Source organism: Zeugodacus cucurbitae, chromosome X (assembly GCF_028554725.1).
Source record: "Zeugodacus cucurbitae isolate PBARC_wt_2022May chromosome X, idZeuCucr1.2, whole genome shotgun sequence".
In the NCBI taxonomy this organism is placed as follows: Eukaryota; Metazoa; Arthropoda; class Insecta; order Diptera; family Tephritidae; genus Zeugodacus; species Zeugodacus cucurbitae.
In genome coordinates this window covers 27,710,976-27,724,460 of record NC_071672.1, presented here as the reverse complement: position 1 = coordinate 27,724,460, position 13,485 = coordinate 27,710,976, and the positions used below count along the sequence as shown (strand labels likewise).

The 13,485-nt window shown below is 36.3% G+C and overlaps 1 protein-coding gene across 1 annotated transcript; it reads left to right on the top strand.

Moving 5' to 3' along the window:
- The first annotated feature begins 2,107 nt into the window (after positions 1-2,107).
- Positions 2,108-13,078, top strand: LOC105220319 (uncharacterized). Its single transcript, XM_011196762.3, has 3 exons — positions 2,108-2,540; positions 12,531-12,651; positions 12,719-13,078. Exons 1-3 carry the CDS (start codon positions 2,405-2,407, stop codon positions 12,897-12,899), a joined length of 438 nt encoding a protein of 145 aa, XP_011195064.1. The 5' UTR covers positions 2,108-2,404; the 3' UTR covers positions 12,900-13,078.
- The last annotated feature ends 407 nt before the right edge of the window (positions 13,079-13,485 follow it).

Here is a 13,485-nt window from a genome sequence, read left to right as displayed (position 1 = left end):
GTATCAGCCCTCATATACTGTATATGCTGATTTTCGTTATTCTATTAAACTTTTTGACAAATTTATGTGTATTTGTGTGTTATCTAAATACATTTTTTTTTAATTGCGAGAGTATAAAATGTTCGGTTGCACCCGAACTTAACCTTTCCTTACTTGTTCTGTTATAGATGTGATTGCAGCTCTTCATTATGTAAGTCCTCTCTAATAACTAACTAACTAACACTAATAATCGCTGGAGATTTTAACATTTGTCAAGTCTAAAGGGACTGCAATAAGATATACTCTCGAAGAAACATTTTTTAGTTCCCTTCTTGATAAAGAACATTCAATTACAACTGTAGGTACACAAATTGTAGAATTATGCCATCGGAATTTTTGTTATAGTTAAATATTACTTTTAAGTATGACAAATAAAAAAGTTATCATATTGATGTAAGAAATTCAAATTTGAATACCGTCTTCTTCAATCGTAATAAAGTTTTACCAACACTTGAAACAATTTTCATTGTCTTCGAGTCGTACAATATATAATAATATGATAGTATAAAATATTCGGTTACACCCGAACTTTGCCTTTCCTTACGTGTTTGTCTTTTCTGTTTTTGAATTTGTTTACATTCTCATTTTTTCTGGCAGTAATGTAAACTTTTGAAAATATGTGAACGAAAAAACATTTCAATATTTTCTACAATTCGAAAGTTTTACATAGTACCGATTTCCCTTCGCAACGCAATTCGCAAAAGTTGCAAAATGTAGTTATGTAGTTAGGTTTTATATACACAACGTTAGCTGTTTGGGATTATCAGGACTGATAAGAAAAACAGGACCTGAAAAACGCTGGTGCTTACCACTCAGTGGCTACCACAAAGTTAAAATTTAATCAAATATAGGCAAAAATATACAGTTGAAGTTCCATAACTTGAACTTCAATAACTCAAACTTTTGAATTGGCAATCGAAGTAAAATTTCATGCAAATATCCCTCCATAATACAAATATCCCTTCAAATTACAGTTTATATTGAGGTGGACAATGATATGTTGATATTGTAGAACCAAATATTTCAGACCCAACGAATTAGACTTTTAACTCCATGACTCCAACTAAAAGGATGTTTTTAAATTTGTTCTATGTTTTAATTAAAACTTCTATAAGTCAAAGTCCCTCTAACTCGAGGTTTTTTGTGGATTATGCTGATTCGAGTTAGGGAAGTTCAACTGTATTTATAAAATACAATAAAACTTAACTCATAACTGGGTATTTATGCATGTCTATATACTTATACGAACAGACGTACCAACTTCAAATGGCATAACGTGTGCAATTTTGGTAATTCCATCAACCAGCTTTAAAGCTCACATGCAATTGAAAGTTACACCACAAAAGTTGTCTATGCTATAACCACACGCCGACGTTGTAATTTCAATTTGAGCTCGGTTTCTCCAGCACGATCAGCCGAGTCTGCTAACACTGTAACACAACATACCAAGCCCCACAAAGTGGTATTAAAGCAAAAAGTCCCCAGCATGAGTCAGAGTTTAGTTGCACGAACTGCATGACAAACCTCAACTGGGCAGTCCAATATAAGTGCAAATATTTAACTTGATTAATTATTACCATATATATGTGAAGGAAATAGGTGAGCCTGAGATGTTAATCATGTCCAAATGAAATACAATAACATACATGGTCATATGTATGTACTTTTGCATCTACATACATGAGATTTAAGCCTGAGCTGCTAATAACATTTAACCAAAGCCATTCTCCGACTCACCAAAATTACGGGTGGCTTCACCACATGCAAATAAATACAATTAATACAAAACAATAAATATCTTTATTCGACCGATTTATTTATTACTTTTGACTACTTTCATATATATATGTTAACACGTACATATGTATATAGCTATACACATATACAAACATACATATATGTACATTTGTAGCTGTATGTGGTGACTATATTATGGTGAATATCGTTGTGTTGCGCTCATTTTGGTAAAATACGTATATTTTTCATCATTAAAAGCTGTATATCTGCTGCGCTTATAGTTTGCAGCTCAGCAATAAGCTCTGGCTATAAATACCAGTCTTTGGACTATTTATAAATTTAATTCAGTACACACTTTCACCTGCAACGGTTGATTGCTAAATACGGTTTGGTAGTGCTTCGGATACGATCACTTCTTAATCTGCGGTCGTTACTACTGCATTCGCCAACATCAAACATAAATCATTGCTTTTGTAACCGCAGACGAAACATACATTACTACCATATACATATTTGCAATAAAATATTCTTATAACTCTATATAATTGCACTGGTACAAACAAGGCCATTTGAGATTTTATATTAGAAAAATACCTTTTTGAAATATTTTTTAAATTATCGAAACAAAATGAAAGCATTTTTGGTTGTTGCTTGTGCATTATTTGTATGCGTCGCTGCCCAGGATGATAAGAAGACCAGTCAAACTAACAGTGATAGTGAAATAAAAATCTATAAGCGCCTGATACCAGCTGATGTATTGCGAGGTAAGGATACACTAACATACATATATAACTATGAATGATAAATATCAACCGTGCAATGCTAAATTTTGGAAATTCGCGTCTTTTTGCATCAGTAATATACATATATACAAGACTGCCTCGCTATCATTAGCCCAAATTAGACACAGTACAATATAGTACAATGCAATACATTTTGTATTAAATACAATTAATAATTGGTTCAAAGCAGCTACAGAAGTTAAACTAAGAGCAAATAATCAATATTATTTAATTATAAGTTATTAATTATTAGTAACGTTATTACCAACGCCCTTATTATTATTTTTATTATTAATCCATTTTCATGTGTACACATATAATGAACATCAGATTTAAGTCGAAACAAAATATTAGTATACTCAATCAGCTTTATTATATTTACATATAGATTGCACACAGCTACATACAAGCATATGATGTCACCTGAAAGTTTTGTATCACCTTTATAATTATATTTAAAGATTCTCAAACATATTGCACGTTTGGCAGCACCCGCTTGTGTTGTAAACAGGTTTTCATACAGCTATATAGCTAAAACTTATAGTGATCTCCTGTAAAATTAGTCAGCTGAGAAATGTTTCTCTACACAATATCCAACGAGATGTCAATTATCAGTTGCGGTTCAGAAATCTTCCATCTCATAATAACAACAGAAGAAAAAGCAAAAGATAACAACAGCATTGAAAGTTGCAAAAAGTTTTTCGTGCCGAACCCTTGTTGTAAACTAGTATTTTTAAAACTAATTCGACTGCGCAAGGAATTTCTGGTTTGGTATTCTTCCTGATAATGCAGGTTTTACCTATATATAATATATGTATATATATGTGACTCGGGATAGTGTTAACAAAACAAGAACAAACAAGTAAGGAAGGGCTAAGTTCGGGTGTAACTCTCGCAATTTATTTATTTAACGTTATTTATATTATATAATACACAATTTGACCCACATATTCGTCATATATATTGTCCATTGAAAGTTGGAAACCATAATATTAGGTTAGAAGCACCGAGGTCCTCGTGTTCGATATATGGGGCCTTAAAAGCCTATGGTCCGATTGCGGCGATTTTTAGAATGGGGCTGCCACACTCTAAACATAGTATTTGTGCAAAGTTCTGCACCGATATCTTCACTAGTGCTTACTTTATATATTGTAAAGTTAACGATTCAGATCGTCTTCAAAGTTCTGGTATATAAGAAGTAGGCGTGGTTGTGAAGCGATTTGGCCAATTTTCACAACATATTATTGGGAGGTAAGGTACAAACCAAGTTTCATTGAAATCGGTCGAGTAGTTCCTGAGATATGGTTTTTGACCCATAAGTGGGCGACGCCACGCCCATTTTCCATTTTGTAAAAAAATCTCATTGCAGCTTCCATCTGCCATTTCTTATGTGAAATTTAGTGTTTCTGACGTTTTTCGTTAGTGAGTTAACCCACTTTTAGTAATTTTCAACCTAACCTTTGTATGGGAGGTGGGCGTGGTTATTATCCGATTTCTTTCATTTTTGGACTGTATTAGGAAGTGGCTAAAAAAACGACTGCAGAAAGATTGGTTTATATAGCTCTATTGGTTTGCGAGATATGTACAAAAAACTTAGTAGGGGATTAGATTTTGCTCATTTTCGAAAGCAACCTTCCTATGGTGCCAAGAAATAAGTGTGCCAAGTTTCATCAAGATATCTTAATTTTTACTCAAGTTACAGCTTGCACAGACGGACGGACAGGCAGACATTCGGATTTGAACTCCATTCTTCACCCTGATCACTTTGGTATATATAACCCTATATCTAACTCGTTTAGTTTTGGGTGTTACAAACAACCGTTATGTGAACAAAACTATAATACTCTCTTTAGCAACATTTGTTGCGAGAGTATAAAAATGTTTGTACTTATTTCGTAAATGCCAAAACTTGACACTACATTTGGCAAATACCATTAATAGTCAGCCATTTCATGCAACATTTACGCCACTGTTTCCTCTTACATATGTACATACACATATACAGACAATTTGCTAAATGTTTAAATACGAAACTACTGGTATAAAAAAATAATATAGTAGAAAATATAACATAATAAATACTATAATAAATAATATAATTATAATATAAAATACTATAATATATGCTGTTGGTTACTATTTAGTTGTATTCAAGTCAAGGATACCTAGTTGTAAAATGAAATATTTTCTGTTTAGTACACTTATACAACTACAGTTGAACTTCCATAGCTCGAAGTTCTTCATAACTCGAACTCTTGAATTGGCAATATAAGTCACAGCTCATAGCAATTACCTTCTATAACTCGAAGTCTCTCTAACTCGAAGATTTTTTGTGGATTATGGTGATTCGAGTTAGGGAAGTTCAACTGTATTTTGTATGATTTCTATTTTAATAATTTATGCTGTGCGTGTATTTAAAATTATGTATATGTATGTATATACACTCACAGCACAACCTTCACTACAAATAATGAAATCAATTTGAACCTGGGTTAAACTAGCGTATTTATTTCAACGCTGCGGCTATAACGAAGGGCAAACTATTGGCCATAGTTTAAACTTATAATCTAATATATGGTGTATACTTCATTGTCATAAATTAACATTAACATGAAATGAATGCTTACATATATTTAAAGGTACCCGTAATGCGACACACTTAATTGTTCATCGCATACAAATGCTAGTTCGTGAACATAAAAGCAGCTGTTTTTCAAGGTTTAATACTGGCCTAAGTACTTTTTTACTTTTTAATTTTAACTGTATGTACCTTTTACGGTATATACAAGTGACTGCCACAGTTATATAAAACCAGTGTCTAATAGTATTTATGCGCCGTTCACATTCTATAATTTGCTTAATTTATGAATCAGCAGTACTCCAATATATTATATACATGTATACATGATTGGCGTTGCAACCGTTTAGCCGGTTATAGCCGAATCGACGATAGTGCGCCACCTCTCTCTCTCCTTCGCAGTTCGGCGCCAGTTGGAGATCCCAAGTGTAACCAGGTCGCTCTCCACCTGGTCCCTCCAACGGAGTGGAGGCCTTCCTCTTCCTCGGCTTCCTCCGGCGGGTACTGCATCGAATACTTTCAGGGCTGGAGTGTTTTCGTCCATTCGGACAACATGACCTAGCCAGCGTAGCCGCTGTCTTTTTATTCGCTGAACTATGTCAATGTCGTCGTATAACTCGTACAGCTCATCGTTCCATCGTCTGCGGTATTCGCCGTTGCCAATGTTCTGAGGACCATAAATCTTGCGCAAAATTTTCCTCTCGAAAACTCCTAGTGTCGTCTCATCTGATGTTGACATCGTCCAAGCTTCTGCACCGTAAAGCAGGACGGGAATGATAAGCGACTTGTAGAGCTTGATTTTGGTTCGTCGAGAGAGGACTTTACTGTTTAATTGCCTACTCAGTCCAAAGTAGCACCTGTTGGCAAGAGTTATTCTGCGCTGGATTTCGAGGCTGACATTGTTCGTGTTGTTGATGCTGGTTCCCAGGTATACGAAATTATCTACGACCTCGAAGTTATGACTGTCAACAGTGACGTGGGAGCCAAGACGCGAATGCGCCGACTGTTTGCTTGATGACAGGAGATATTTCGTCTTGTCCTCATTCACCTGCAGACCCATTCGCTTCGCCTCCTTATCCATGCGGGAAAAAGCAGAACTAACGGCGCGGTTGTTGCTTCCGATGATATCAATATCATCGGCGTACGCCAGTAGCTGTGCACTCTTATAGAAGATTGTATCTTCTCTATTTAGCTCTGCAGCTCGTATTAATTTTCCCAGCATCAGGTTAAAGAAATCACACGATAGTGAGTCACCTTGTCTGAAACCTCGTTAGGTATCGAACGGCTCGGAGAGGTCCTTCCCAATCATGACGGAGCTTTTGGTGTTGCTCAACGTCAATTTACACAGCCGTATTAGTTTTGCGGGGATACCAAATTCAGACATCGCGGCGTCAAGGCAGCTCCTTTTCGTGCTGTCGAAAGCAGCTTTAAAATCGACAAAAAGGTGGTGTGTGTCGATCCTCTTTTCACGGGTCTTCTCCAAGATTTGGCGCATGGTGAATATCTGGTCAGTTGTCGATTTTCCAGGTCTAAAGCCACACTGATAAGGTCCAACCAGTTTGTTGACGGTAGGCTTTAGTCTTTCACACAGTACGCTCGATAGAACCTTGTATGCGATATTTAGGAGGCTGATCCCACGGTAATTGGCGCAGATTGTGGGATCTCCCTTTTTATGGATTGGGCAGAGCACACTGAGATTCCAATCGTCAGGCATGCTTTCTTCCGACCATATTCTGCAAAGAAGCTGATGCATGCACCTTATCAGTTCTTCGCCGCCGTATTTGAATAGTTCTGCCGGTAATCTATCGGCCCCCGCCGCTTTGTTGTTCTTCAAGCGGGTAATTGCTATTCGAATTTCTTCATGGTCGGGTAATGGAACATCTGTTCCATCGTCATCGATTGGGGGATCGGGTTCGCCATCTCCTGGTGTTGTACTCTCACTGCCGTTCAGCAGGTCGGAGAAGTGTTCCCTCCATAATCCCAGTATGTCCTGGACATCGGTTACCAGATTACCACCTTGGTCTCTACATGAGCATGCTCCGGTCTTGAAACCTTCGTTAAGTCGCTTCATTTTTTCATAAAATTTGCGAGCATTCCCTCTGTCTGCCAGCTTCTCAAGCTCTTCGTACTCACGCATTTCGGCCTCTTTCTTTTTTTGTCTGCAGATGCGTCTCGCTTCCCTCTTCAGATCTCTGTATCTATCCCATCCCGCACGTGTTGTGGTCGTTTGCAACGTTGCGAGGTAGGCAGTCTGTTTTCTCTCCGCTGCGAGACGGCACTCCTCATCGTACCAGCTTGTTTTTTGTCGTTGACGAAAACCAATTGTTTCGGCTGCAGCGGTACGCAGTGAGTTTGAGATGCCGTTCCACAGTTCCCTTATACCGAGATGCTGATGAGTGCTCTCAGAGAGCAGGAGTGCAAGTCGAGTAGAGTATTTCGCGGCTATCTGTTGCGATTGCAGCTTTTCGACGTCGAACCTTCCTTGTGTTTGTTGACGGGCATTCTTTGCTGCACAGAGGCGGGTGCGCATCTTCGCTGCGACAAGATAATGGTCCGAGTCTATATTTGGACCTCGGAGCGTACGCACGTCTAAAACACAGGAGACATGTCTTCCGTCTATCACAACGTGATCGATTTGGTTCCGCGTGTTTCGATCAGGAGACAGCCAAGTAGCTTGATGTATTTTCTTATGCGGGAATCTGGTACTACAGACAACCATATTTCGGGCCCCAGCCAAGTCGATCTGCCTCAGGCCGTTTGGCGATGTTTCGTCATGGAGGCTGAATTTTCCGACTGTTGTGCAAAAGACACCTTCTTTACCCACCCTGGCGTTAAAATCGCCAAGCACGACTTTAACATCGTGGCGGGGGCAGCGCTCATAGGTGCGTTCTAGGCGCTCATAGAAAGCATCTTTGGTCACATCGTCCTTCTCTTCCGTTGTGGCGTAGGCGCAAATCAGCGATATGTTGAAGAACCTCGCTTTGATGCCGATTGTGGGTAGACGTTCATCCACCGGGGTGAATGCCAGGACTCTGCGACGGAGTCTCTCTCCCACCACAAATCCAACACCAAATTTGCGCTCCTTTATATGGCCGCTGTAGTAGATGTCACAAGGACCCACCTTCTTCCGTCCTTGTCACGTCCATCGCACTTCTTGGATGGCGGTGATGTCAGCCTTTAGTCGTATGAGGACATCAACCAGCTGGGCAGAGGCACTTTCCCAATTAAGGGTCCGGACATTCCAAGTGCATGCCTTAAATCGTAGTCCTTTAAACGTTTGCAGGGGTCGTCATCAAAAGGGGGGTGTCTCATCCGAGGCTTTCGTCGATTTTTCATTGGTACTTCGTTTTTATGTGGTGGGTCCCAAGCCCTACGCACAACCGCATAAGCGGGCTTCGCCTTCTCACTTTAGCTCGCCTTCAAACGGATGTCTGTTGGCTACCCAGAGGATACTTGGTCTAAAACCGGAAATCGTGAGCTGCTTGAATCATGTGGAGAAGAATCGTTTCTGGCCACTCCCAAGTGAATGACAATCAAAAACTTTCCTCATTTGCGTGAACTTCTACACATGATCCCATCCTCCCTATACATATATAATAATTAAAGCCCTCTAATATTCGACTCAACCTAGTTTAAATTTACAAATAAATCAAAATAAAACGGTTTTAACACAAACATACGACGACAATACGTCGAAATAACCGCCATTAATGAAATACGAGTAAGTGGCATAGTGAAATAGGCATGGAATATAAAGAAGTTATGCAACTTTAATGGAATATTCACACACAATATATTGTGTTAAATTCGACTGACACACACTGTTGTTGTATTCATACAAACATATGTTAATATGACAAGAGTAAAGGTAAAAAAAATAACTAGCAGAGTTAGTAGAGAAGTGGCGAATTAAAAATGGCTTTATTCAATTATTTATTTTCTTGGAATTTATTGTTAAAAACAAATATATATAAATCAGTGGTCGGCACGAGAGGAATTGTGACTGTATAGGTGAGCACGAAATAATGAATACCCAGTAGCTCTGTAGCCTAACATTTTAAGAATGTTTTTAATTTTTTCATAAAACATGAATTTTTGTGCTCATTTATTCATTTTAGTTATTTTATTATTTAAACAAATATATTAGAACACAAAAGCATTAACTTTTCTGTCTTTAAATAGCTCAAAACCATAAATAAAATACATAACATAAAACGACATTCGTAAAAGTTGGCATTTCGCGCAGGGCACTTATGCAAAGTGCCATATCCATGCGCGATGTTTACTCGTTGCTGGTTCGACAACGACTGAATGATAGAGCGTAAGCGTACGTGTGACCTGAGTCGGCACAATTGTGGTATGGAGTCAAGAATGATAGAAGACAAGATTACGAAAGGCGTTTACAGTTAGCTTTTTTGGGTTTTTAGTTCCTGTTGAGTGACAACTTTCACGACCCCGAACTTGCGAGCAAAACAAAATTGCACGGTGATACAAAACAATAAAACCAAAACAAAGAGCTGAAGTCAAGGCTAGTGCTTAATTATTATTTAAAATTTTAAGTGAAAAATGTATAAACTTGAAAAAGAAGTCCGCAATGGCGGAATTAAACAATAATAGTACAAAAAAGTCGTCTATAAAGAATTTTTTTCACTTTTCCAAACAAAAAAAAAGTTGGCAAAATGGCGAAAAACATATAATTTTAATTATAAATATGCATTATTATATTTTATCATTTTATAAATGAAGATTTTAAGAATTACGTTCATTGTGATATTTTATCTGTACATTATTCAATTTGGTTCACTATGTTTCACATTTCCGTTTTCCATTTGACAATTCTTCAGTTGCCTATTCACATTCGTGGACATTTCAGCCTGTCGTAATCTTGTCTTCTATCATTCTTGGTATGGAGTGCCGACCACTGTTCTACATACACATGCGAATATGTTTATACATACACATGTGAATATGTCACCAACCAATAATGCGCAACCATACAATTATACATATGCGTACACATTTTTCAGAAGTCGTATAACTTCAAAAAATTTAATTTTATTGAAATAAAAAATTTACTGCCCACACACATGTGAATATGTAACACATACACATGTGAATATGTAATACATACACATGTGAATATGTCACCAACCAAAAATATTATAAATCCTCGTATATGATGTCAGGATCTATAGCTGATTTTTAACCAAAAATATCGGGCAATCTCTAAAATGATTTTCTGAAATGTGTAAAACATCCTCTCTCCGCAAGTTATAGTTGTTATTATGATAAAAGTATTAGGGGAAGTAATTCTAATGGAGGTAGGATTTTGTTTATGCAAAGTTGTAGTATCTACATAATCTATCTTGATATCTATAGTTAATTGTTATGTAGTTCTTTGAACTTATCAAAATAACTTTTGACCGATGAGTTCTATAGCTGCGGCAAAGATTCTAATGTAAAATGATGTAGTTCCAGCGGCTGCTCATAGTCATTTTAATTTTCTGCATCTACTACGTAATCTATGGTTGGTTGATTGTTGGTTGAAAAGGTAGGCGAAGAAAGCCTGATATGACCATTGTGCTCCCCGAAGGAACTATGTAATCTATACTACTATTATAAAGAGGAAAGATTTGTATGTATGTTTGTAATGAATAAACGCAAAAACTACTGTGCCGATTTCAAAAATTATTTCATATATAGGCTATATTGCCAGAATCTCAACTTTCTTAAAATAGTTCCTAGATGAGGGTATCAAAAAGACTCCGTGATGGAGAATCTTAATCTGAAACTGAAAATCGTCTTGCAAGTCATTCTCTTCGCATCGCAATCGCATGCCAGTGAGTCGAATAGCGCTCGCAGCGTTGCAAATAAAATTTAATTTCATGTTCGAATTTTCCTAATTTTACTTTTTTAAAATAAACCCACGCAAGGAACGGGAAAGTACTTACATATGTATGGGAGAGTGTGTAAAAACGTATAACTTTTGAAATGTTTGTTTAAACACGTGCGAAGCCGGAGCGGTCTGCCAGTTATATTATATAAATAATAGTTTTTCATTAGAAAATAGTTGATTTTAAAATTTTAGCACCATTGCCTTTCGCCGATTCGTACCGTTAAATCTCATGACATGCTACAATATTTATCATGAGATTCATCAATATTGCATACCATAAATATCGCGATACAAATATCACGATAAATATTGACAAATATTGCTGTACTCTAATGTTCCTAATTGTTAGCTGCCAGTTGCAGGGTTTCATTTTCTGATTCCTGTTTTAAAATACTCTTAAATTTTTAATAATTTACTTTAATTTAAAAATAATTATTTATTTTTATTCAACCTAACCTTTGTATGGGAGGTGGGCGTGGTTATTATCCGATTTCAACTATTTTCATGGTGTGTGGAATCTTCGACTGCAGAAAGTTTGGTCTATATAGCTTTATTGGTTTGAATATGTGTTCCAAGATACTATTCATTAAGATATCTCAATTTTTACTCAAGTTATCGGTTGCGCGGACAGACGGACGGACAGACATCCGGATTTCAACTTCACTCGTCATCCTGATCATTTATATATTATATATAATACCAAGAATGATAGAAGACAAGATTACGACAGTCGTTTACAGTTAGCTTTTTTGGGTTTTGAGTTCCTGTTGAGTGACAACTTTCACGACCCCGAACACGCGAGCAAAACAAAAAAAACAAAGGAAAAATTTACAAATTGATCGGTGGTACAAAACAATAAAACCAAAAGAAAGAGCTGAAGTCAAGGCTAGTGTTTAATTATTATTTAAAATTCTAAGTGAAAAATGTATTAACTTTAAAAATAAGTCCGCAATGGCGCAATTAAACAACAATAGTACAAAAAAGTCGTCTATAAAGAATTTTTTTCACTTTTCCAACCAACAAAAAAGTTGGCAAAATGGCAAACTTTTTCTAACAAAATTATATGTTAATTATAATTATAAATATGCATTATTATATTGGAGCATCTCATAAATGAAGATTTTAAGAAGTACGTTCATTGTGATATTTTATCTGCACATTATTCAATTTGGTTCACTATGTTTCACATTTCCGTTTTCCATTTGACAATTCTTCTGTTGCCTATTCCCATTCGTGGGTCGTGAACGCTTCAGTCTGTCGTAATCTTGTCTTCTATCATTCTTGATATAATACCATATCTAACTCTATTATTTCTGAGTGATACAAACAACCGTTATGTGAGCAAAACTATAATACTCTGTGCAACATGTTGCGAGAGTATAAAAATTAATTACATATATAGTAGATGTATTTACATGGATGATTTTAAAAGTTATCGTTTTGCTATCTATCTGCTATTGACGATTGAAATTTGTTAACGACTAAATTTTTTTTACAGATTTCCCTGGTATGTGTTTTGCTTCAACACGATGCGCTACAGTCGAACCTACCAAGACGTGGGAGCTGACACCATTTTGTGGTCGCTCAACTTGCGTTCAGAACGATGAGAACCCGGCCAAGTATGATGAATTTAAAAGTTAAAATTTAAGTTTAGAAGATTTAAATAATGTTTTCATAACTGTTCAGGTTACTAGAATTAGTCGAAGATTGCGGGCCACTACCATTAGCCAATGAAAAATGCAAACTGGACACTGAGAAAACAAACAAGACGGCGCCTTTCCCGTACTGCTGCCCCATCTTCACATGTGAACCTGGCGTTAAGCTTGAATATCCTGAAATCCCAAAGGAAGAAGCAAAGAAGGAATAACAAAATACTTTTTGTAGGATTGGGAAAATTGTGTTATAGTTAAAAACATGGAAGTTCATACATTAAAACCATGGATCACGTGTATATGCAACATTTAACGTTATCATATCGATTTTATGAGTAGTGCTTGCAGTAACTCAAGGAAATATTAAATAAACCAAGTGTACTATATTTTAACACATCTTTGCTTTATCCCTCTTTCGATGCTGATAAATTAAATTAATTCAATATAGTATTTGTATATTTTGTATAGGAATTTTGATAATCAAAATAATTTATGTATTTGCAAATTTACATACAATCATCAATATATAGCATATATGTACATAAATATGTTAGTTTTTTTACGAGAAAGCTTAGCCTCTAGCAATTATCTCCAAAAACTCGCTTCGATAGTTATTCTGGTAATACGCCACTAAAAAGTATTGACCCGATTATATTCATTCTCAGCACCAGAGTATATTATTACCATGTAAAGATCAGATAAATGTCATTAAATTGTCTTAGGGCATCAGTAAAATCAGGTAATAGCCATAATATGTCAATCTTCCATATGCACATATTGGTTATGTTGAAAAACAATTAA

Excerpts from the sequence above, each read along its gene's own strand:
- LOC105220319 (XM_011196762.3), top strand. The coding sequence starts at position 2,405 with ATGAAAGCATTTTTGGTTGTTGCTTGTGCATTATTTGTATGCGTCGCT. Across the intron at positions 2,541-12,530 it reads ACCAGCTGATGTATTGCGAG|ATTTCCCTGGTATGTGTTTT; the intron begins GTAAGGATACAC and ends TTTTTTTTACAG. Across the intron at positions 12,652-12,718 it reads AACGATGAGAACCCGGCCAA|GTTACTAGAATTAGTCGAAG; the intron begins GTATGATGAATT and ends ATAACTGTTCAG.